Source organism: Paramormyrops kingsleyae, chromosome 2 (genome assembly GCF_048594095.1).
Source record: "Paramormyrops kingsleyae isolate MSU_618 chromosome 2, PKINGS_0.4, whole genome shotgun sequence".
Taxonomy (NCBI): domain Eukaryota; kingdom Metazoa; phylum Chordata; class Actinopteri; order Osteoglossiformes; family Mormyridae; genus Paramormyrops; species Paramormyrops kingsleyae.
This window is the reverse complement of record NC_132798.1, coordinates 32,123,071-32,148,944: the sequence shown is the minus strand read 5'-3', so window position 1 is coordinate 32,148,944 and position 25,874 is coordinate 32,123,071. Positions and strand designations below refer to the sequence as shown.

At 51.3% G+C, this 25,874-nt stretch overlaps 1 protein-coding gene across 16 annotated transcripts in view; it reads left to right on the top strand.

Annotated features, from left to right (window-relative positions):
• Nucleotides 1–25,874, top strand: part of arvcfb (ARVCF delta catenin family member b) — a 113,638-nt gene that overhangs the window by 70,680 nt on the left and 17,084 nt on the right. For 10 of the 16 annotated variants that reach the window (XR_011989267.1, XM_072708982.1, XM_072708983.1 and 7 more), the window contains 6 exons: nucleotides 9,004–9,162; nucleotides 10,925–11,035; nucleotides 13,965–14,581; nucleotides 17,273–17,787; nucleotides 21,416–21,599; nucleotides 24,902–25,335. Coding sequence is in view for 15 of the 16 variants with exons in the window: in XM_072708982.1 (XP_072565083.1) it covers nucleotides 9,004–9,162; nucleotides 10,925–11,035; nucleotides 13,965–14,581; nucleotides 17,273–17,787; nucleotides 21,416–21,599; nucleotides 24,902–25,335 (2,020 nt within the window). In the remaining variant the exon portion in view is untranslated. The remainder of the gene's footprint in view (nucleotides 1–9,003; nucleotides 9,163–10,924; nucleotides 11,036–13,964; nucleotides 14,582–17,272; nucleotides 17,788–21,415; nucleotides 21,600–24,901; nucleotides 25,336–25,874) is intronic. The other 6 variants (XM_023812326.2, XM_023812327.2, XM_072708979.1 and 3 more) reach the window with 3 other exon arrangements.

The following is a 25,874-nucleotide window of genomic DNA, read 5'->3' as shown; positions in this document are numbered from 1 at the left end:
AATGTGGACACTCTCATGGCTCCTGTGGGGGACTTTCCGGACAGGGTACAAGTGAACGGGTGTTACCATGGAGACCTAGACCACAATGGGATCGTTAGGCTGACAAAAAACTATTTGATTCCCCCCGACCAAACATTTCTTGGCATTAGCCTGGGGAACCGAACCTGGAATAGAACGCTGTTGAGTGAGAAATTTGTCCTTTTGTGTTTGCATTTATCCCATATGGATGTTGGTTGATGGTCCTGCAGTCTGCTAGGGTAGGTCCCCTCTAAACATCCTAGTGAGCACTGGCTCACCAGTGACTAGTGAGCTTCTCACGGCGGCAGCCTTGTTGGGAGGCGTGCGACGGCTGCTGGTGTGCAGACAGTCTGTTTTTAATGTGGTGGTGGGTATGGTTTGGGTGGGAGCATCGTTACCGCAAGTCTGGGTGCAAAGTGGGTCAACTCTCAGCCCAGTTCTAGAGAGTCTTCCCCGAAGCTGTCTGGAATGTGCATTTGCCGTGGGTGATGACCAGCCGGACTCACCATATGATGCTTCCTCATCTTCTGGGTCACCAGAGTGAGTTCTGTTGTTGTTGTTTGTTGCTGTTGTCATGCTTCGGAATTCCTCCTTGTTTTTTTTTTAGGTTACCGCTGTTTTTCAGGTTTTTCTTTGGCCTGGCTGTACAGATTTTATGAACATGCAAACTTGCTTTCTGGTTATATCTGCCGAGTTCCACTTTGGTGTGTCAGACGTCTGGGAGTCACTCACATCCATAGAGCATCGTTAGAGCTTCAGAAGAGGAATCACACGGGCCTGGTGGTTCAAACAGCATTGCTGTGCTGTAGCTAGCTGATTGACGCGTGGACTCTCCTCCTAAGGAGGTTATCTTTGCAGACGTCATCATGACATCCATGTGTTGTGATGCACACACTCAGCTGCTGTTTTTTTCTACACCAGGATTAGGTTTGATCACTTCTTAAATTAAATGTGTGAGCTCAAATGGTATGAAGGCATCCATGATCTTTAAGCACACCATTGCCATGACAGAGACTCGACTCAAAAACACCCAAGACTCATCAACATCAAAGTCTATATAAAAGCTTCAAACTCTTGACTGCTATGATCTGCAGCCCGGAAAGAGGTGCCTGAGAATGAAAGGTTACACAGGAGTTCTTCGATCAGGATGACAATTTCTAACCAAACCTATCTTTCAGCATGCAAGGTCTGAAGTTTACTGTGTCTAGTTCTTAGCTTCTTGGTTCATAAAGACCAAGACTGGGTCAATATTTGTTTTAGCAAATAGTCTGTAGGGCTTCTCAGGTGTTTTTCAGCAGGTTGAAATGAATGTTGGGAAGCAGCACCTAGCTGTACCTGGAACACACACCCACATGTTAGTTACATCTGCTGCGCTCCACCTAGCTGTACCTGGAACACACACCCACATGTTAGTTACATCTGCTGCGCTCCACCTAGCTGTACCTGGAACACACACCCACATGTTAGTTACATCTGCTGCGCTCCACCTAGCTGTACCTGGAACACACACCCACATGTTAGTTACATCTGCTGCGCTCCACCTAGCTGTACCTGGAACACACACCCACATGTTAGTTACATCTACTGCGCTCCACCTAGCTGTACCTGGAACACACACCCACATGTTAGTTGCATCTGCTGCGGTAAATGTTGTATTCAAATGCTCGGTATAGGAGTGGTCTCTTTCATGAAACTCTTCCGGTTCAGTCATCATCTCAGAAGGATTTCATTAAAATTCCTCCCCTGCCAGCGCCTATCTGTCCTGTCATTCAAGTATTTAAAGAGCTGAAGTCATGCTTTGCCTCTCTCCTCCAAAGGAGTCTGGCACTTTGCCACCCTACGAGGAAGGAATTCTGGTGATGTCTCCCCTTAATCCCCTAAACATGGAAGGAATTTTGTTGGGGGGGCGGGGGCTTGTTTTTGAGCTAAAACTAGAACTTATTGTAGCTCGTGGTAGCAAAGGTGTTGGGAGATGCTAGGCAGATGTGGCATGTGGCGATGACTGAGCGCCAGCAGGGGGCAGTCTCACAGGATGGTCCTCCAACAGGCCTGCAGTCAAGTATGGAGTAGAACAGAAATACTGTGGTTGGGGGTTCTCTTTAAATTAAATCAATTTTTGGTCTTGGCTGCTGTTATTTGTTTTTGTGTCCTTGTTCCTCCAAAACAAACAAAAAAAACAGCTTCTAGTTTCACCCACTTATAGAACTTGATTTCATTTTTACCAGAGCTCCCGCTTCAGGACAACCTTCAGGTTACAAGTCAATGTCCGTAACCATCATGCTGCTGGCTGTGTGCAATCTCGAATGGACAGCCAGACAGCCCAAATACCTGCGGGTTTGACTGCTCCTCCTGCTGGCTGATGTTTGAGGCGTACCTGTTACATGACAGCAGTCTCCATGTTACTGCCAAACACTTGGCAGTCGGTGGTTCTGCCACATTTAACTCCCTGGCTCTGTTAGCCTGCTGTATGGCCTCTTTGTATTTGTTGACGTTATCAAATATTGGGTCAGTTTTCCTTCCTGCTGAAGCCTAGTTGTTTGTTTGACTCTAGTCCTGGCTCTTGTATTTTTGGAATTTCAGCTTGCCTCAGATTACAGGGTACAGAAAGTTCTAGTAACGCGTAAACATTCAGCCCAGAGTTGTCGACGGTGGTTTTAGGGCTCAGAAGGAATGCAGGCGGTGGGGGGGGGGGGGATTTGGACACTATTGTTCTCCACAGTGCACAGTTAATGTTAGGGGACATGGCCTTGGGCGGGGCCGGCGTGTCAGCCACCACATTCCAGAAGCCCGCAGCTTCCCTGCGTCCTTTTGCTCCCCCCCCCCGTGGACGCCTGTCTCCGTTTCCCGCTATTTGCCGTCTCGGGCCCCTGCACCCGGTACCTCTGCCGGAAAGCCAATGGCCGAGGCTTTAGGCGCTCAGTATTAAGTGGTTTGAGAATATTCTAGAAGTGTGTTAGAGGGTAACGGCCGCAAACTGAAAGCAGTGACCTCAGAGTGTCAGCATAATGGCCTTCTGTGGGGAGCGCTGAATATCTTGATTACTCAGCACTCGCCCCTAACAAATTATAATTTTAAGTTAAGATGATAATGTGGTCACCTAGCTAATGGACTCTATGCATCACAATGTGTGTGTAACTTAACTTAAAAGATAGGTAACGGGTTCCGTTAACTAATGATGAAACCCCTTTACCTTCTTGCGTGTTCAGCTTTGTAGAATGATGTCGATTCTCCTCCCAAAGCTCGGCAAATCATGCGGATCTGAGCCGAGGGCTGAGGCTGCACAGGTGAGACCGGGAGCAGTTTCTACGGTAACCTTGCTTGGACTCCTCTCAAGGCCAATAAAAGCTATCTGCCCATTTGCATTAGAGTTCTGCTCTCCTGCTGTACAGTTAAAAAAAAATCTGCCTTCTAAACAGTTTTTTTGTTTAACGTTCCCCTGACCGGACATAACCCCCCACCCCTTTGTTACCAGTGACTGGCCACTGAACCAGTGTTGGCCGAGCGTGTCGGGCTGATTAGCCTGTTAGCACGTGGGATTGGATTAGGGTCTTAAATTGGCGGCCCGGCTTGCTGGCTGAGCGGCATCAAACTGGGCGTGACCTCTGTGTGTGTGAGAGAGCAGCCGGCAGCGTGTGTATTTGCACGTGTGTGTGCAGGAGCCTGTGCATGTGAGAGTCTGAGCACTGGAGACTGACACACTGGCATGTCAGTGTGTGAGATCTTCCAGGTTCCCCGAGCTCCAGAGCCCCCCACCAGAAGGGGCATCCCTGCCCAGGCAGCCATGCACTAACGGGGCCTCCTCGTCAGGCCCTATGGCCTGCTGAGTTTCAGGTATTAGCCTGCCCTCCTGCTGATGGTTAGTCCTCAGATGCTGCAGTCTTTAAGGACGCTTTCTTGGCAAGTCTGTCGACAGGTAACAGCAGGAAGAGCCCAAAAAACACTGATACAGTATGTAGGGCTTAAAAGCAGCTCAGCTGATCTGTAAAAGCAGATTGAATAAGACTCCTCTCCCAGAATCCTCCGGTTTAGCATGTGGAAGCCTGTCAGATGCTCGTAAAGGAGCAGATGTGTAGTAGAGGTCTGCGCTGAGACAGGGGCTGTGCAAAGCTCTATAGAGACCATGCTGGGGTCAGGGGTTACCAAGGTGATACACTGTGATTTTTAGTGCACTGAGGTGTGTGGGTGACTCCGGAGAGGGACACCTGCATTCCCTATCACGTTTATTAGGTTGCAGTCTTTGCATCCTTGCTGCCCCCAGAGAAGCTAATGCCACATTCTTCATTGGCTCCTGTAGACAAGCATTACTGCGTTCTGCCTACACGCTGGGGGCTGGGAGGCACCAGGAAGGAGGTCACGGCATGAGGCGCCAGGCTGGGGGTGAACTCAGAGGAGAAGTGCTAACAGATTCGTCAGCTAATATGTTGGGGGCTGGGCGGGACAGAGAGGCTAACTCCGTGGAGGTTATCTAAGTGTCATGTGCATCTGCGCCATTCCCATCAAACATGCAGAAAGTAAGAGAGGGGCCCAAACGCCCAAGGAGTGCAGGAGAGGGACCCAAATGCCCAGGGTATGCAAGAGAGGGGCTCAAACATCCAAGGAGTGCAGGAGAGGGGCCCAAACGCCCAAGAGATGCAAGAGAGGGGCCCAAACACCCAGGGGGTGCAGGAGAGGGGCCCAAACGCCCAAGAGATGCAAGAGAGGGGCCCAAACACCCAGGGGGTGCAGGAGAGGGGCCCAAACCCCCAGGGGGTGCAGGAGAGGGGCCCAAACGCCTAGGGGGTCCATAAGAGGGCCCATGTAAACCTAAAATGATAACCCAGTATGTATGGAATTTCTAATGCAGAATTTGTCATCTGTTCAGATCGCTTAACAGTAATATTTGGCTTTATTTGCATAATTGTATTACCTGAACGGGGAGAACATATGGATTTGGGACGGGTCCCACAGACACTTGATCCTGTTAGCACAATAACTCAAAAAGTATTTGATGCATTGTATAGGGAAGGGAAAAGTGATTAGTTATTCTTGACACATCATAGCACACAGTGCGCAACAATGAAATGTGTCCTCTGCATTTAACTCATATGTGACATCGTGACATAGCAGGGGGCAGCTAATTCAGCACCTGGGGAGCAGTGCTTGGGAGCGGTACCTTGCTCAGGGTACCTCAGTTTTACTTTGCTGGTCGGGGATTCGAACCAGCAATCTTTCCATTACAAGTATGTGTCCCTAACTATTAGGCCTCCACTGATCCCACTTGAATGGTAACTAAAAAAGTATCCGATGGACCTTTTTCAGACTTGACAGAGGCATTGCATTGTACAGCAGCCACAGCACTTTCATCATGGAGGAATTTATTTGTGTCACTTAGCTATAATTCTAGTCAGTGGATGGTAAATTCTTCAGCGTCTTGTTTGAAAATACATTTCTTTAATTACTGATTATGATTCATTGAGAAGAAGCAATGATTAATAATCAGTAGTAATATATTTAATGATTTATTTGTGTAATCACCATCTATGAATAAAACCTGATGTAGAGTCCTTTGTAGGCTTTGTATGGCTCTTCAGCGCTCCCTTATTTTGAATAAATATGTCATTGTTTTGAAAAAGCTCTCATGACTTTCCCCGGAGAAGGGGATGCAGTTTGTGGGGGGGATCCGAGACGGGGGTGGTTTAAATTTTCACAGCCGCTTTCCGCTCTCCTTTTGTGTGTGTTTTGATGGGTGAGACCACCCCCCCCCCCCCCCCCACCGTCACTGATAGCTGTTTGCTTTGTTCTTTGACGATTCTTTCGTGTTGTTCAGACTCAAACGATTGATTGGCCACTTAGGTTTTTCATGTGTCAGAAGAAGCAATCTAAACAGTAATTAAGCCTTGATGAGAAAATCTAAATTTAATATGGCATAAATCAAAAGCATACCTGTCCTTAGCAACTGCGAAGCTTCTCAGGGAGAATGCATCATCTGCTGCCATACCTTCCTCATTATAATCCTCCTGTCTGACCTGTCTGTGTTGTTAGCATCCTTAGAAAACCCCTTTTTTAATGAAACTGGTACCTAAGGGAGTGACTCCAGACATGTCTGTGGGACCCCGAAAAGTTTTCCTGTCCCAAAGTGGAACTCGGGGAGGAAAAATGGGCCGTTTGGAACACACCGTGTGGATTCTACTTCCTGGTGTCAGAGGTCACTTGCGACAGCACATTAGATGCGGCTGCTGGATCGATAAGAGACTCGTGCTGGTGCTTTGGGGTAAAGCACTATGGAGCTCCGGGGGGGGGGGCAGTGGCTGCATATTTGCCCATGAAGGGAGGTGGGCAGGGGAGCTTGCCGGGAGTCGGCGAGACGTCTCAGCCGCCGATCAGATCCCCAAGCATGCTGCCAAAGCTGCTGGCCTCCTTTCCTGTGACCCGGGGTGGGGGGAATCCAGCACAATCAATCCCCCCCTGCACAATCAATCATTTGCCATTTGCTCCATGCCAGCAGCTCCCTGTCCCTGGTGAGCAGAGGTGGAGCAGGGATCAGGCTTTCTCCCCATTCCTCCTGTCCACGTCGCGGTCGATTAGGAAATGGCCAGCTAACAAGCTAACTAGCTAAGAGAGTGGCCGCGAGCTCCCCGCCGGGGAGGGCCTGGCTGCTGGGATCCGCTCCAGCTCCCCCGCCTCCGGCTGACCTCCACGCTCACGCTGTTTGTCTTGCTTCAATGCGATGAACGCTACAATGCAGGCTTTGTCTGAACCTCTAATGACGGTAAAGATATGCTGCCTCTTGGTGATCGGCCCCATAATTACCAGAGCGCCACTGGTCAGAAGGCGGGAATTCTGGGAAACTGGAAACTTCCAGGTTACACCAATAGTTTTTACAGAGAGATTAATTCTATGAGGGGCATTTAGCAATCACTGCTAGATACATGGTCTAAAACGTGAGCGAGAAAGGTGATGTGAGGTGAGAGCAGTAGGTGATCACTAACCAGCAGTAGTCTTGTGTTACTTTAAAATGTCAAACTAACATTAAAAGTCTCTTTCTTGACTATTTATGTGCTGTATGATTGCTTCTTGAAGTAAATTTCACAGAAATAAGTCCTGTATAGGCTGAGCAAATGTAGAAGGTGGATGGATGGATGGATGAAGGGTTTGCAGTCACTGTTATTTTTGTAAGCTCTTTGTGCTTTTAAAGTCCTAAATGTTTGGGAACTTTCCAGATGCACAGGCCAATAATGTCTGGCTGTATAATTTAAAGGGCAGTTTTTGCCTCATCGATTTTCTTATGATGTCTGCTGTGTCTCACCTGCTCGCTTGACCCACTATCTCTGCCTTTTTCCTGACTGAGGAGTGAATTGAGAAGCTATTAATGGAGGGGGGGGGTGCTTTATTTCCATTCAATGACTTCAGTTATATTGTTTGTATATAAATTTGATGGTTCACAGTGCTGAACTTTTAAACGAGTCAAGTTCCTCTTTTCGGAAAATCGTGAGGTGAATCTTGTACAGTGAAATCAATTAAAAGCTAAGTAACTAAGAAATTACAAGGTAACTAAGTAATGGGAGGGACTGGATCTGTTGCAAGTTTTACTTAAATTACAGCTTAATACAGGCTTAATACGGTTTTTCACTGATGGATGTTTTGAGATAAAATCAGTCTCGTAAAAAACGTTTTTTTTTCCCCCTCTTTTTAGGCTGTCAGCTCTATTGATCAGTTATCTTAAAACAAGGCCGTGCCCCGAGCTCTGTACCGTGTGCGGCGTCGCCACGTGGCGCGTGACCGTGGTGCTGCCCGCCTGCCCGGGAAATGCCAGGATTTCTTAAGAACTTGTAGGGCAGCATTGACCGGACACAGAGGGAAGATCAGCAGAATCCCAAAAAGCTCACTGGGTGGCGGGCGGGGGGGGGGGGTGATAGAAGTCAGATCCGCCCCCCCACCCCCTCACCGTTCATAGACGCTGCCTTTCTCTTACCCCCACATCAGTCTGCCAAGCACCTTCATCACCCAAGTAGGTGCAGGTGAGGATCAGGTCTGTCCTCCCTCTGCCCTGCGAGCAGGTCACCAGGGCCCGGCCTTCTCCTGCCTGAAAATGGATGCTCTGACAGCATGGCTGTATACATTCTGCCGGTGGAGGGAGAGCTGGTCCTGCCACAGGAATTTCCCATTCCCCCTGTGTCTTGCGTCAGTGGGGTCGGGGGTGGTATTTTTAGTCGACACGTGAAATATGAGTCCTTAGGGTAACCGGGGCTGCTCATAAGGGGAGTCTTTGTGATGCCGGGGTGGGGCCGCCCTGACGGGTAGCTGCCAGCCTCTCCCTCATGTCATCTGTGTGGGAGTGCGAACCACACCCCCCCCCCCCATTCCAGACCATGATCGGGGGCGTGTCTCCTGCGTGTGATGCCGCTGCAGTCGGCTGGCCGCTTTCCTTTTACTCAGCTCCCCGTGACGCAGCAGCGATTTTACAGCCCTTGTGAAGCCCGACCTAATTCCCCCGTTTCCTGGCTACCCGCCAGGCCGTAGTACTGACCGCAGCGGGTCAGAGCGCCGCCGTGCTAAAGCCGCGAGCAGCCGGGGGGGTGTGGCCCCGCCCGGAGAAAAGCGCCGTACAACAGCCGCACGATTAATAAACGGGACAAACGAAGAATGCATCAAAGCCAGCCAGGATTTAAAAGCCAAATGAGCCAAATGTGGCTCTGTGATCTATGGGCTTTATGTTTTTCTTTTCTCTTTTTTTGAGATCCTTGCTGAAGGCAATTAAGAATAGGTCAGTTTTTGTAACTGATATTTAAACGTTCATTGTTAGCAGTTAAGTACCAACATGAATACCTCAGGGGTGCTTCTCAGTAATGTACCAAAATAAGAACAATTTAGACTTTAAAACACTCCCTCCCCCCTTATAACTCTGGAAGACTGTGAAATCCTTCACAGACTGCAGGTGCGGGGAGCAGGCCTGGCACCTTGCTGCCCTCTTTCTATGTCTCTCTAAGCCCTCCCCCCTCCTCGCAGGAGCAGAGTCCCAGTAACCAGACATCCCTGGCAATGATGCAGGAGCCTCAGGAGATTGTGGAGGAGACCGTGACCATTGAGGAGGACCCCGGCACGCCCACGTCCCACGTGTCCGTGGTCACCTCCGATGACGGGACCACACGCCGCACAGAGACCAAGGTGACAGCTTTCTGCTTAACAGAGTCCTCTGAAGATCTCAGTGGGGCAGTCTGGTATATTCGCATTGTCCATCGGGAGAGCTGTTACCCCCTCTTCCATGCAAGACCATCGGGGGAAGCTGTTGTGTGTTTGTAGGGTGCCGGTGAGCTATTCCACACCCAAGGGCGTAAGGGACCCCATGAAGAACTTCGTGTGGCCATTTTCTTTGCTGTGTCAGTGGCCTCACCAGTTAAGATTTTAACTGGCACCTGTGGGATTCAATAGAATTATAAAGAACATACAATGAATAGAGGAAAAGGAGAATATAGCTTAAAGCAGGGCATGATGAAAGAGGGGGGGTTCATTCTAAAAAATGCAGTTAACTGAAACGAGAACTGACTGGTGCCGGCAGGGCAAGGTTACCTAATCGGGTCCGATAGAGGGAGCGACAGAGAACGTCAGCGGCCCTTACGTATCTGTAGCCTTCCACAAGGACAAGTACTAACCGACTAACTAGAGCAAGTGTCAAACATGCGGTTGTCACGTAGACGGAAGGTGCCGAGAGAGGGGGGGAGATGCCCAAAGGGCTTTAAAAGGGATACAGCTGATACATATGGCAGAGCTCCCTCCTGTACATGCTGAATGTATGTCAGATGGTCGCTCCCTGATTATAATCAGTCAAGAGAATAAACCGGTGATTTGCAACTTCTCCCCGTGTCAGCGGTGAATCTCGTCTCATTCACGGACCCGGTGGAGACGGCGTACTCCAACACACCACGGCTCATAGAGGCATGGCAGACGCATCACGCCTCACAGACACGCAGCACAGGCACCACGCCTCACAGACGCGTGGCACAGGCACCACGTCTCACAGACATGCGGCACAGGCACCACGTCTCACCGATGCGCGGCACAGGCACCACGTCTCACAGACATGCGGCACAGTCACCACGGTTCATAGACGCACGGCAGACGCAGCAAGTCTCACAGACATGCGGCACAGTCACCACGGTTCATAGACGCACGGCAGACGCACCACGTCTCACAGACATGCGGCACAGGCACCACGTCTCACAGACATGCGGCACAGGCACCACGTCTCACAGACATGCGGCACAGGCACCACGTCTCACAGACATGCGGCACAGGCACCACGTCTCACAGACATGCGGCACAGGCACCACGTCTCACAGACATGCGGCACAGGCACCACGTCTCACCGATGCGCGGCACAGGCACCACGTCTCACAGACATGCGGCACAGGCACCACGTCTCACAGACATGCGGCACAGGCACCACGTCTCACAGATGCGCGGCACAGGCACCACGTCTCACAGACATGCGGCACAGGCACCACGTCTCACAGACATGCGGCACAGGCACCACGTCTCACAGACATGCGGCACAGGCACCACGTCTCACAGACATGCGGCACAGGCACCACGTCTCACAGATGCGCGGCACAGGCACCACGTCTCACAGACATGCGGCACAGGCACCACGTCTCACAGACATGCAGCACAGGCACCACGTCTCACCGATGCGCGGCACAGGCACCACGGCGCATAGGTACAATGCACACAGCACACGCACTGCGGCTCACACATCATGGCTAACAGACATCTGGATCAGGCATCACGGTTCACAGACGTGCGGCACATACCACCAGCCCATCGCCTCAGTTTACCCCCCATTGATTGACCTCACTGCGCCCATTGTAAGATGGATTGTAAATGTTGCTTTGTTTGTGGTATAACCCTCGCCCCCCCCGCCCATCCGCAGGTGACAAAGGTGGTGAAAACTGTCACCCGGCGCACATACCACCCTGTGGTGGTCAGCGAGACGCTAGTGGGGTCCAAACCGGCCACGCCCACCCCGGGGGACTCTGACTCTGTAATGAGCTGGTTTGCTTTGGTTTGCTTTGGTTTGCTTTGGTTTGCTGTGGCTCTTCCTGTACTAACACGTACGCCGTGTGACGACTCCCTGGGAGGCTGATCGCCTGCTCCACAGTCCTCTTGTCAACTCACACTTTTGCCATTTTTAGTTTTTTTTATTGCATTTAAAGATTTTATTATAAAATTTGATTTCCCCCAATGTATTAGATGCATGACCACGCACACTATGGACAATTCTGATAAACCATTAGCCTAACTGCTTGTTTTTGGACTGCAGGAGGAATCTCACATGAGAGGGGAAGAACATGCAAATCCACACCCACAGTGGAGGGGGGATTCGAACCCTTAGCCATGGGGGTATCAGGCAGTATTGCTACCCATTGGGCCTCTCAAGTTATTTTGTTGAGGTGTAAATCCAAACAAGATTGAAGGAGAGAGAATCTTGTAATACATGTTAATCAAGCTTCCCATTTTAATTAAATGTTTTGTTAATTTAGGTAACATTTTTTTAAGAAAACACTTCAATTAGTGAGAAACTAAAATAAAACCTGCCCTTTTAGAAGTGCTGAAGAAAACGCTGGGTTCTTCTTGAGTATTCAGCTGGCTCCTCAAATGTGGCTGAGTGATATTAAAAAATTTCGAACTAAACTCTTAACAGCCTCAGTGTGTCAGTCTGACCCTCACAACCTCTTTTTGTGATCCTGTTTGTTGTGGTGTTAGAAGCTTGCTTCTAATGACTATAAAAATTTGTGTCTTACATCAAAGAATTTACATGGCTGAGATTACAGGGGAGCGTACTCTCTGAGGCGTTGTGTGACTGAGATTACAGGGGAGCGTACTCTCTGAGGTGTTACGTGATTAAGATTTCAGGGGAGTGTACTCTCCAAGGCGTTACTTGGTTGAAATTACAAGGAAGCGTACTCACCAAGGTGTTACGTGGTTGAGATTACAAGGGAGCATACTCTCCGAGGCGTTGTGTGACTGAGATTACAGGGGAGCGTACTCACCAAGGTGTTAAGTGGTTGAGATTACAGGGGAGCGCACTCACCAAGGTGTTACGTGGTTGAGATTACAGGGGAGCGTACTCTCCAAGGTGTTACGTGGTTGAGATTACAGGGGAGCGTACTCACCAAGGTGTTAAGTGGTTGAGATTACAGGGGAGCATACTCACCAAGATGTTACGTGGTTGAGATTACAGGGGAGCGTACTCTCCAAGGTGTTACGTGGTTGAGATTACAGGGGAGCGTACTCACCAAGGTGTTAAGTGGTTGAGATTACAGGGGAGCGTACTCACCAAGGTGTTACGTGGTTGAGATTACAGGGGAGAGTACTCACCAAGGTGTTACGTGGTTGAGATTACAGGGAAGCGTACTCTCTGAGGTGTTACGTGACTAAGATTTCAGGGGAGTGTACTCTCCGAGGCGTTACTTGGTTGAAATTACAAGGAAGCGTACTCATCGAGGTGTTACGTGGTTGACATTACAAGGGAGCATACTCTCCGAGGCGTTGTGTGACTGAGATTACAGGGGAGCGTACTCACCAAGGTGTTAAGTGGTTGAGATTACAGGGGAGCGTACTCACCAAGGTGTTACGTGGTTGAGATTACAGGGGAGCGTACTCTCCAAGGTGTTACGTGGTTGAGATTACAGGGGAGCGTGCTCACCAAGGTGTTAAGTGGTTGAGATTACAGGGGAGCGTACTCACCAAGGTGTTACGTGGTTGAGATTACAGGGCAGCGTACTCTCCAAGGTGTTACGTGGTTGAGATTACAGGGGAGCGTACTCACCAAGGTGTTAAGTGGTTGAGATTACAGGGGAGCGTACTCACCAAGGTGTTACGTGGTTGAGATTACAGGGGAGCGTACTCTCCAAGGTGTTACGTGGTTGAAATTACAGGGGAGCGTACTCACCAAGGTGTTACGTGGTTGAGATTACAGGGGAGAGTACTCACCAAAGTGTTACGTGGGCGAGATTACAGGGGAGTGTACTCACCAAGGTGTTACGTGGTTGAGATTACAGGGGAGCGTACTCTCCAAGGTGTTACGTGGTTGAGATTACAGGGGAGCGTACTCACCAAGGTGTTAAGTGGTTGAGATTACAGGGGAGCGTACTCTCAGAGGCATTGTGTGACTGAGATTACAGGGGAGCGTACTCTTCGAGGCGTTACGTGGCTGAGATTACAGGGGAGCGTACTCTGAGGTGTGTTATGTTGCTGAGATTACATTGGGGTGTACCCAACTTTTATCAACTGTTATCCTTCCATGGAGGAGCAGGCATTGGCAGATAAATCAATCTCTGTGGGGGAGGTTCCATGTAGTTTCCTGACCCGGGTCCCATGTTGGTCCTGACCGCCGCAGAATTGGTCGTGGTATTGAGCTCTACATCATCAGTACGTACAACATATCCTACAAATATGCAGGAGCCAAAATGTCAAGCGGTAAAGATGGAAAACATGATAATACCATATGACAGTTACAGGGTATAATTTACCCCTCTGAATATGTCTAGCTATTGGGTAAGCTTCTTAGCAAGGATGTTAATGAGTGTAGCTAACATAATTATATGTTATTAACATGGTTAATAAAATAACAAGCATAATTAGTGTTTTGTGTGGAGGACAACACCATCTCCATTGGCGAGACGAGAACTCCTGCCTCTGTTTCATGCTGTATTGTATCACTGGTCTTTGACTAGTTTCCTGTTCGCTCAGTGTGGTTGGGTTTCGGTGTCCCTCATGGGGCTCAGGGCAGGGTGGGGGCCCTGAACGCAGTGAGATTTGGAGATTTCTGTCAGCTACCATTCTCGAATACAGCGCCTCCTACAGGCCAGTCATCACCCTGTGTGCTGAAAGTGGAATTGATGCTGCGCATGTCTGCGTTGACCCCCAGCCACAGGTCAGGGTGACGCTTCTCTGCTCTGTTCCCACAGGTCACTAAGATGGTGAAGACGGTGACGACACGCACCGTGCGCCAGGTGCCGCTGGGCCCTGACGGGGTGCCCTTCCCTGAGGGTTCGTCTCCTCTGGGCAGCTACACCAACTCCATCGACAGGCGCTTCATGAAGAACGGAGAGCGCTTCTCCACGCCGCAGGCCACGTCTACGTTGACCCGCTCCTACAACAACTACAGCGACTCATACGGCGAGACGCCGGAGGGCCCATACCGCCATTATGGGCTCCACGACGGCTACGGGGACTTGCCCGACAGCTACGGCAGCCTGTCGCGGGGCGTTAATTACCGACCCCGCTACCCATACATGGCCTCCAGTGGCTACCGGCCCGAGAACAGTTACACGCTGCCCATCCGCAAGGACGACTACAGTCATGTGGCGCAGCCCCAGGTTCCCCTAGGGGGCACCGTCGACCTGAACCGCTCCCAGCCCGAGCGCTTCCAGGCCGAGCCCTACGGCCTGGAGGACGATCGGCGCAGCCTGGGCCCCGATGATGACGAGCCATACGACCTGGAGTCTGATTACTCTACAGCCAATCGGCGCACAGTGGGTGGAGCCAACCATGGCAGACACATGAGGGAGCCCCCCCGGGTCAGGTAAGCTTGTGTTTATCCTGTCCGCCTCTCTGTCTCTCCACACTGCGGCTTCTGCCTGCAAAAATAGACATTTCATTCCCGTGTTTTTTTCAATTTACTGAGGAGAATAGCATCACATGAGGAGAGGTGTCATTTGGTTTGCTAGCAGACAGTGCTGTGATTGTGAGGATGTGTATGACAGTCGTGCGAGGCGGTAATTTGGTGTACAACGCGCCAGCGCGCTCTGTCAGCGGGAGGACAGGAGCGGCGCATTTGTATGTAAATAGATGATATTTTTGTCCCTGAAAGACAAGAGAGGAATCATTTAATGCGGGTGACTCAAGCACGTCAAAGTCGGAGAGGACGCCGCGTCTCCCGAGGCCTCCTAGAGGGAGGTCTGTTTGTCCTCTGTGTGACCCCCCCCCCATACTTGGTGAGATACTGGGTGTCTCTTCTGGGAGCACATCACTGCTTCCTCCTTCCGTGGTGTACAGCAGGGCATTTCCTGTAATACACAGGATGCGAGATTTCGAAAGCCGTGAACTGGGGGTACTGGGAGTTTCGAACCCACACGTCCCCTTCCCCAGTGATTTTAGGTCATCTCAGGGTTACTGGAAGTCATGAGGCCCAAAAGCACCATGGACGAGACCCCTCCTACTACTGGTCTTCGTGCAGGTCTTTCATTTTTGGTCACCTGACAGCCCTGGCTGAGCATCCACAAGCCAGCTGGGGAGCATTTAATGTCGCCGGCGTGTTTTACCAAGGAGCCTTCAAAACACCACGCTGTGCTCAGGACTGCGTGACGAATGTGCTCAGTGTCCATGGAGCCCCCCCCCCCCCCCCATTCTTATCGGACCCCTATAAAAACAGATGTTGACAGGAACCAGTTTATTGAGAGCTACAATTAAAGTGTCTTAATTACAGCCCTGTGCTGCGCCTGTTACGGTCTTGTAATTATTGTTTAAAGAACCTTAAATGAAGACATTTCTCTGAAAACGGTCCCCCTTTCTACAGGAACCCTATTAGTCCCTGTAGTGTATTTAATTCATTAGTGAGTCGTGTGATGTCACATCCAGTCCCCCAGCCGGCCTGTCAGCATGATTAATGGCTGCTTTTAAATGGCAGGGATCATTGCCCCGACTCTCATGTCCCGTCTCACTTTGCGTGAATCTGTCGACCTGCCGGCCTCAGTGGAGTTTGGGGGGCGGCCTGTAGTGTTGGAGCAGGTGCCTTGGGGGCTGATGGGGAACAAATTAAGAACAAGGAAAAGGACAATATGAGATTCATGGTAAAGAGGCAAATGGACAGATACCAGCAGAGGGATGGATGGATGGACAGAGAGAGAGAGACAACCTGATAGATGGACATGCAGACTGGTGTATAGGCCAGAGACGTGAGGTGCATCAGAGTCGCATGGGAGGTGGTGTTATGGCTGCAGATAATGGGCACCAGATCTATGGGGGGGTTCAGTTCAGCACTCTCACATGTGAAAAGTCCTGCATCAGTCTTTTTCTTTTAATGTTTTTATTATGAATACAGGGTCCCTGAGCTTCGCAGATTCGGTGGAGAGTCACCGTGTTTTCCCGCTCTTTTGGGTGCCCCTGTGGCTCTGCCCTGGAGGTGTGGCTGGCAATGTGGAAAAGCACAGGATGTGCAAATGTGGGGTGTTCTTTTCTGGCCTGTTATTCTGTTCTGAATGTTGCTCTGTGCCTGAGGCCTGCCACACACATGGATCGCCCATCCCTTGCCAGCGCTGACCCCTGCCACCCTCACAGTGCCGTTGGTACACTCCTATTCCACAGGCTTCCGATTGGCTGATATGTTGCCAGCCAGGTTTGCTCCCGACTATAGCCCATCTTATTATGCAGCCATGATAAATGACCTCACTTCCTCTCTGGGCAGCGCCTTGGCCTCCAATCTGAAGGCCATGGGTCCCTGGGCTTGCTGGTGCCCCCTAATTGGGTCCCCTGTCTGCTTCCTGTCTGGAGTCGCGGTGTTAATGGATTTCTGGCTTGTTGGGCTCTGTTGTTTAACTGCCTCCCTGCTTCCGGTCTTTAAGTGTGATGCCCCCTTCTGGATGGAGTCGTACCCACGGGCTTGAGGAAGGTTGAGAGGAGCCTGTGTTTTGGTCTAAAAAGCAGAATGACGTGGGGTAGATGGGCACTGACCCCAAAGCGCTACCCCCCCCCCCCCCCCCCCACACCCTTCACCCCTCGTGCCCTGTCAGGGAAAATTGGCCAGTGAGCATTTTTAGTCCATTATAATCTTCATAGATTTTGGGAAGGATGTTTGCCTGAAGATGGTCCCCTTTTCGGCCACACAGAGCTAAAGGGGATTTTCTGTTGTACCCTAGGTACAGCTACCGGACACACCATTACCTAAGGAGCTGGGTCTTAGCTGTGGGATGATTCTTAGCGTCTTGTATGTGTTCCTCACCACGCTCCCTTGGGCTGTGCCCCCCCCCACTCTCCTTCCCTGCCTGTTAATAAATCAGAAGGCGTTGTGCCCGCCTCTGCTGACGCAGGCAGATGCCCTTAACTCCTGGGGGGTTTTGTTTCGGGACGGTGCTCTTATCAGGACGGCACGTTTTGAGCTTCCTGTGTCTCCTGTCCTTCCATCTCTCACTTTATCTCCTCATCACCCCTCCTCTTGACTCAATCTGTCTCCCCAAACGTCTCCCCCCTTACACTCTCTCTGTTTGTTCTACCCCAGAGGGGGCTATGAGGACCCCATCGAGGCAGACCTGATCGACGACCGTCACCCCTACATGCCCAACTTGTACTCGGCCCCCCTGGCGCAGGCCGAACTGGGCAGCTTGGCCAGTCTGGACCGCATGGGGCCGATGGGCGGGCGGCGCTCGCCGTCGGCAGACAGCGTCCGTAAAGACCCGCGGTGGCGCGACCCCGATCTGCCCGAGGTCATCGCCATGCTGGGCCACCCCGTGGACCCGGTGAAGTCCAACGCGGCCGCCTACCTGCAGCACCTGTGCTACGAGAATGACAAGGTGAAGAAGGAGGTGCGGCATCTGAAGGGCGTGCCGCTGCTGGTGGGGCTGCTGGATCACCCGCGGCCCGAGGTCCACCGCAAGGCCTGCGGAGCCCTGCGCAACATCTCCTACGGCAGGGACCACGACAACAAGGTGGCCATCAAGAACTGTGATGGCATCCCTGCTCTGATCCGGCTGTTGAGGAAGACCAGCGACATGGAGGTCCGGGAGCTCGTCACGGGTCAGTGCGGCGGGGGGGGACATGCCTTGGGGGGAGGATGGGGACATGGCTTGGGCAGGGAACACACCTCAGTGGTGGGGGGGGGCTGTGTGAGTGTACACGCTCTCCCTGTGTCCTTCCTGACCTGGGCTCCTGGCTCTCCTCAGCTCTGCGGTGAATAGCTCATGGATATTAGATGTATTTTTAAAGTGAAATAAAGTTTAGACATTGAATTTAAAAATCAAGTTCATTCTATAACAAATCCAGAGGCTGACAACCCCTCCCACTCATAATCTCCATTCACACCCCAGCTGCAATTTTCAAAGGGGTCTGTGGCATTTCCCCAGGCTAAAAAAAGGCTGTGCTGTCATGAAGGCCAGCACGGGCCATGTGGTTTTCACGATGAACGCACTGCAACGTGCCTGGGACCAGCACGCTCTGCTACAATTAAATGTAATTGCATGTCTTGGAAATGGAGCTCTTCACGTCGGTTGGTTGTGCTATTCCGGGCCGGCGTGGGGCCGACGTGGCTCCAGCCGATGGCTTTAACAGCCGAGACGGACGGAGCCGTCGGTATTTTCTTAAGCCCTTTATGTGCCTTAACTCCTAGTTTCTGCGCACGCTGTGTACCAAAGCATCCATCAGCCAGCCAGTTAGGGCCGCACTCGCAAAGCCAACCGAAAATGTATCCGTTTTATATTATTTAATCCTTAATTTAGGTTTTGGAAATCTGGTTTTCATTTGGCGAGGAACACATTGTGAGGAGAACCAGCCTGGATTGTGCTGGGCCCGTCTGAGCCGAGGGGCTTGGGCTCCCACACGGAACAGCCAGGAGAGACGGGGCGTGTCCCGTTGCAGATGAAAGGTGTGGAGCTTTCAGCTGCAGCCCCAATTCCCCTGAAGCGCCCCCCCGAGGGTTGCATTTGTCAGTGCAGCCAAGCCAGCTCTTGTCCCATCCGCCACCCGCTTGACCACCGTCCCCAACCAGGCGCACACAGCACAGCTACACTACAGCCTCCCGGGCAGAGGTCTCCCCCGCCCCCCCGCCGCTGTTACCCATAATTCCTTGTGCTAACAGAGATGAAGGGGGGGCACCACAGGCAAGGCCGGCAGTCTGTTCTGAATGTCCTCTAGACCCAGGAGATGGAATTAAAGGAAGCAGTTTCGAGGGTAAGAGGAAGGAGGGAACACGGTGAAGCTTTACCTCCCATTCATTCATTCGTTTATTTTAATTTGGTTACCAACTTTTATTGGATTACTGGACTGTTTAGCAGTAGCAGGAAGTGGGAGTTAGAGGGAGGGACTGGAAACGCAACATGAGCCCTTCGAAATTTCATTGTTGCCATGGCAGCGGTGTATGAGTGAATCTCTTCAGATAAGATGACAGGGAAATGCTTCAGTGCCACCAGTAACTCCAGCTGTACTTGTGTGTGTCTGTCGGTGTGCGTAAACGTGTGTGTGTGTGTGTGTGTTTGTGTGTCTGTCAGTGTGCGTAAATGTGTGTGTCTGTCTGTCAGTGTGCGTAAATGTGTGTGTGTGTGTTTGTGTGTCTCTCAGTGTGCGTAAACGTGTGTGTGTCTGTCTGTCAGTGTGTGTAAACGTGTGTATGTGTGTTTGTGTGTCTGTCAGTGTGCATAAACGTGTGTGTGTGTGTCTCTCAGTGTGCGTAAACATGTGTTTGTGTGTCTGTCGGTGTGCGTAAATGTGTGTGCGTCTGGCGGAATGGAATAACCGGCCTTTTGCGGGCCCCCCTTTAAGTTGGAGTTGGAGTGCTGCTTTTGGGGTCATCTTTGTTGCCGCATTTCTTCATGATTTTGAGTTTTACCCGGGAGGAGTCAGGAATGTGATGTTAGGGCTCACTGGAAGGCCATGTGCAGCCCACACCATTACAGCTGCACAAACACACGTAGCGTGCTTCACGGTGTCTCACAATGGTTATATTCATGTCACGTCACGGCGGCTCTGGGTTGAAAAGGGATAAAGAAACACCAGCATTGGCACAGAAAGCTGTGTTTTTTGCCATCTTGTCTCTGAAGTGTGATGACTTTCAGGGTCAGCTGTTTCACCTTTCTGCTTAATGAGGCCGCCCTCCTCCTCTTTTTAGTCGTATCCACACTGACCCCCTCAGCCCATCTCTGACACCTGCTCCCCCCAGCGGGGAGGTGGCCCGTGTTCTCGGCCGCTGAGCTGCATGGGAGGGTAGCTCCTTGTTACCTCCCAGCCCACCGTAAGGTTATTTTCTTTGAGGTAGAAAATGTTATTTTCTAAGGCATGGCTGTGCCTCAGCCACATGAGTGATGTGGAACAACAGGGCTAGCCGTGTTACGGGCAGAATCTGTTAGCCGTGTTACGGGCAGACACTGTTAGCCGTGTTATGGGCAGACTCAACTAGCCGTGTTACGGGCAGACAATGTTAGCCGTGTTACGGGCAGACACTGTTAGCCGTGTTACGGGCAGACAATGTTAGCCGTGTCACGGGCAGACAATGTTAGCCGTGTCACGGGCAGACAATGTTAGCCGTGTCACGGGCAGACAATGTTAGCCGTGTCACGGGCAGACACTGTTAGCCGTGTCACGGGCAGACTCTGTTAGCCGTGTCACGGGCAGACTCTGTTAGCCGTGTCACGGGCAGACACTGTTAGCCGTGTTATGGGCAGACTCAACTAGCCGTGTTACGGGCAGACTCAACTAGCCGTGTTACGGGCAGACACTGTTAGCCGTGTTACGGGCAGACTCTGTTAGCCGTGTTACGGGCAGACTCTGTTAGCCGTGTCACGGGCAGACTCTGTTAGCCGTGTCACGGGCAGACAATGTTAGCCGTGTCACGGGCAGACACTGTTAGCCGTGTCACGGGCAGACTCTGTTAGCCGTGTCACGGGCAGACTCAGTAAGCCGTGTCACGGGCAGACTCGACTAGCCGTGTTACGGGCAGACTCGACTAGCCGTGTTACGGGCAGACTCTGTTAGCCGTGTCACGGGCAGACTCGACTAGCCGTGGTACAGGCAGACTCTGTTGGCCGTGTGACGGGCAGACTCTGTTGGCCGTGTGACGGGCAGAATCTGTTAGCTGTGTTACGGACAGACTCGACTAGCCTTGTTACTTTCCTGCACGCTGTTTCTGCCTGGGTGTCACATGTGCTTGTATTCTTGTTTGTGTGAGTGTCCCTGGGCGTGCTGTGGGAATCCTTCCCCCTTTCCCCAGCCTTGCCGTTCATTCCTGCCCCCACTATGGAGCTGTTTACACGATGTGGCTGGGGGCGTTTTCGAGTTAATAAAACAGAGATTTGGCCGCATACGTGTTTGGATTCTGAAGTCATCTATTAATATGCTGTTAACCCAGCTCTCCTTGGCTTCTGATCTCGCACGGCTGTTTGTAACACCAGCTCATGGCCTGATTATTTTGTTTGGCTGTCATTTGGTGCTTTGGCTGTCATTTGGAGCTTTGGCTGTCATTTGGCTCCATGTTCTCTGTACAGCTCACGCCCTCATGTGTCGTTACGGCCGAACCCGGATTGTCACATTCGACACGTTCTCTAGGTGTCCGAAAACTATCAACAGAAGGAGCAGATTATGGTGTAAAGGCTACCACGCCCCCCCCCCCCCCCCCTCAGGCTGACCAGTATTCACCTGCACCTCCCTTTTTTATCAGGAACATTGTGGAACCTCTCCTCTTATGAGCCACTGAAGATGGTCATCATCAACCACGGGCTGCAGACCCTCACCAACGAGGTCATCATTCCCCACTCGGGCTGGGAGCAGGAGCCGAACGAGGACTCAAAGCCACGCGACGCCGAGTGGACCACGGTCTTCAAAAACACGTCGGGATGCCTCAGGTATGGTCATGTGACCACGAGGCCTCGCTTTTCCCCACGTGAACCATGGAAGGCTGTATTACCAGATGAAACGATGCTTAGTTTTCCATTTATAAATTTAAGACTACAAGTATATTGGAGTGCTGCTTTTCACATATCTCATCTTGCTCTGCTTTGAGATATACGCACACACATATAGTTGAGATCAACACATGCGGTCTGAGCACAGGGTCAGGGCATTTCCGGCATATTCCGGCACACCTGGAGTATTATATTTTGGGGGGGGGGGGGGGGGGGTGGTAAGGGCTTTGCTCAAGGGAGTGATGTAATGTGACTATTCTGCCGAGGAGGGGATTTGAACCTGCGACCATCTGATCACAGGCACACTGAGCCCCCCAGAATCTGCTCACCATTTATTAATAAGCAAATGCTTTTAGTTAATTGTAGTTGCAGGTTATGGGCAGGATGCAGCCATTAAATGTATCTATCTCCATGAAAGCTCTGCTTTGGGAAACATTCATAGATGGTACAGCTCTACCCCAGGCCCCCCGGATAAGACGTGAATGAAGAGAGGAGCCATTAGCGGCCGCGGAGGATGGCCCGCTTTCACATTGGCTACGGCCCATTTCACGGTCAGGGACGCCAGTTCCAGTCGCCCCAGTCATTCCGATTTGCTCCCATTAGTGCTGATGACTAATGACGGAGGCCCCCTCTGCACACGGGATCCGGAGGGGCTGCCTGAAAGGCTCCACCCTCGGCTGAATATCTGGCGCTAAGAGGGTTAGCGCTATCGCCACGGTTACTCAACCCGCAGCAAACCCGCCATCCCCCCCCTTCCCAGCCTCGGTGTTAGCAAGCGCTTGCGTCATTTGTTTTTTTTTGCGAGCTGCTGTTTCTTGTCCTTTTGTTGTCTGGGTTTTTGCACGTGGGCTAAGAGAAACTGCCAAATGACATGGAAAGCCATGCCGGACACAAGTGGATCCGTACGGCTGCTGGCCTGACATGTCTCTCCATGGAACAGCTGGACCTCTTTGTCAGATTTCTGCCTGTAGTGATTGAAAGTATCTTGACCTCTCTGGGTTCACCTCTGCGGCTCCTGGAACATTTAGTGTTTTTTTGCTCTCCGGCGGTGACCTTGCACTCGTATCGATTCTCTGTCTCATTGGGATACAGAGGCAACTGACACTTGAGCGCCCCCTGCAGCTTGCTTTCTGCGACTACAGCACCTACCGCATGTGACCGGCCCTGCTGACATCCTACACGTTTAGGTGACGCGTGGCTCGCGGGCTGGACACCCCCACAAACTGCTGGCCTCTGGCTGGATGTCAGAACTGCCAAATCGAAGTGAGCTGGACTTCCTGTGAGAAGCCTGTGGTGTCGTCACCTTGCTGTCACCCGGTGTCGCTATGCTGCATCGTTAGCGCACAGCTGAGTGACACGGTGCCAAAGCCAAGGAGCAGTGAACCTGAGGAGCGGAGATGTTCACACTGCCCTGGATATGTGTTTATATTCAAGTAGATATTCAAGTGCAGTCTGCTCTGTGCACGATACACACACACATTAACACACACACACATATACACATTTACACACACACACATATACACATTTACACACACACACATATACACATTTACACACACACTGCCCCCTTTGGCTCTGGTTTGAATTACACACTTACAGTTCTGGCAGGGCCTGCTCCACAGAAGTTGTAGAGGTATGCACGTGTTCTGGGGGGCTGTCTGTCCACCATTAGGCCCATAACCTCCCCCCCAGTAGCTGGCCTGGCTCCAGCCAAACACTTGTTCCCCCACCCCCAGTTCCCAGTTTAACACATTCCAGATTAAATTCCTTTGGCTTCTCCTCTTAGACATCTGGGGCTGCTTAGGTCACCTATGCATGGTGGGGAAGGTTGGATGATCTCGCTGTCCTTGCGCTGTATGCCTATTACCCCAGTGGTCCAGTTTCCACCTCGGGGAGGCCAGCAGGACAGCAGCCATTACAGATTGGACCATGAACGACTGGTGGGAGGGTCGGACACAGTGCTGCGTGGCTTTAAGGCTTGATGCAGTTCAGTGTTACAGTCTCTTCCCATTGCTAACTTTGACCCAACCTCAACCGCAAACCTTGAACCCAGGCCTCAACCAGGACCCTCCTTGAGTTATTTGATACCCAGCAGTTCTGCGTCTCCTGTGTGCCTCTGAACTGGCTGTGGAGCCATGTCTCTATGGAAACGGTAACCCGTGACATCTGTTGCCTAGTAAGTTGCCTAGCAGCGATGCCACTTTGCCAGTAAACAGACCCGGGTTGTGTGCTGTTGCCGTCTGGGTGAATTTATTATTGTTTCTTGATGAAACTGAAATCGACTTAATTTTGGGCTGCTGAAGCATCTTGCATAAATGATGGGGCAATTTGCTGATAAACAAATAAGTTATATTCACTAGCTAACTTAGTAAACAGATTTACTGCCAGCTTCCGTGCTTCCATCTCCAAATCGTTTCTGAAGCCGTGCTATCTTGACCGATGACTTGAAATAGTTATTAGGGTCCTGTCAAGGACGTCATTGACCTTGAGGTGAAAAGGTTGCTGTGGCGATAGCCCACAGATGACCTTCTGTGAGGTTGCTATGTTATTGACTGTTGTAAAATAAAAGGTTCTCCATGAGCTTTGGGGACAGATCACAAAGGTCAGGCCCTTTTGTTTCCAAGACTCATCATGGCCTAAGGGGACGTCCATCATTAAGATGATTAATGACAGGGCACCCACACGAAACAAACATGCAGCACCAAAAGTGGAGTCCTACGCTGTGACCCCCGGCCCTCCCTAAAATGCAGTAATGGCAGGAAATAGGTACTAAATAAAAGAGGAGAGAGCTATAACGAGAGCGGGAGAAAGGCGACGGATCCGTGCGGCCGCAGCGTCTATTATAAACAAACGAAGAGACGCTTCAAGCTGCAAGCCAGATGGCATCGCCAAGGTGCAAGAGCCGGTTGCGTAAAAAGGCGAACAGAGTCCCTGCTCCATATGGTGGTCGGCATCTGCACTCCTCTGTTAATTAGTTTTAATCAGCTTCAAGTGCCCTAACGACCAGACGGCATCGGAGACTAACGGGACGCCGCTCTGGGAACCGCCCGGTGCACGACGGGCCCCTGGGAGCCCCCAAACACGGAGAGCGGCCCCTAACCCTCTGAAAGACCGAGGCCTTGCTAAAGGGGGTCTGAAGTGACATAAAGCTTTGTATTTTTCGGGGCGTGTTGACGGCACAGCGGTGTGTCCCGCGTTGACAGCTGGTTTCTCTGACTTTGCCGTGTCACCTGCTGCAGGAATGTGAGCTCAGACGGGGCAGAGGCACGACGCAGGCTGCGGGAGTGTGAGGGTCTGGTGGATGCACTGCTGCATGCCCTGCAGTCGGCAGTGGGCAAGAAGGACATGGATAACAAGGTGGGTCCGCGCACACGCATGCACACACACACGCACACACGCATGCACACACACACGCATGCACACATGCTCCCATGTACAGAGTGTGATGCCCTACGTGGCTTTTTTTTTTTTTTTTTTTTTTTTATATCTGTGCCTTGCCAGTCGGTGGAGAACTGTGTGTGCATTATGCGGAACCTGTCCTATCACGTGCATAAAGAGGTGCCAGGGGCAGAGAAATTCCAGGAGCCCTCAACCAATCAGGCGCCAGGATCGGTGGGGCCGCAGAGGAAGAAGAAGGATGATGCCGGCTGCTTTGGCGGAAAGAAGACCAAAGGTCAGAGCACACACATGCAGACACTCACACACACACACACACACACACACATGCAGACACTCACACACACACACACACACACACACATGCAGACACTCACACACACACACACATGCAGACACTCACACACCCACATGCAGACACTCACACACACACATACACACGCAGACACACACACACACATGCAGACACACACACACATGCAGACACACACACACACATGCAGACACACACACACACACATGCAGACACACACACACACACACACATGCAGACACACACACATGCAGAAACACACACACACACACGCAGACACACACACACACATGCAGACACTGACACACATACACATGCAGACACTCACACACACACATACACATGCAGACACACACACACACACATACACATGCAGACACACACACACACACGCAGACACTCACACACACACACATGCAGACACGCAGACACGCATACACACATGCAGACACTCACACACACACATGCAGACACGCATACGCATACACACACATGCAGACACG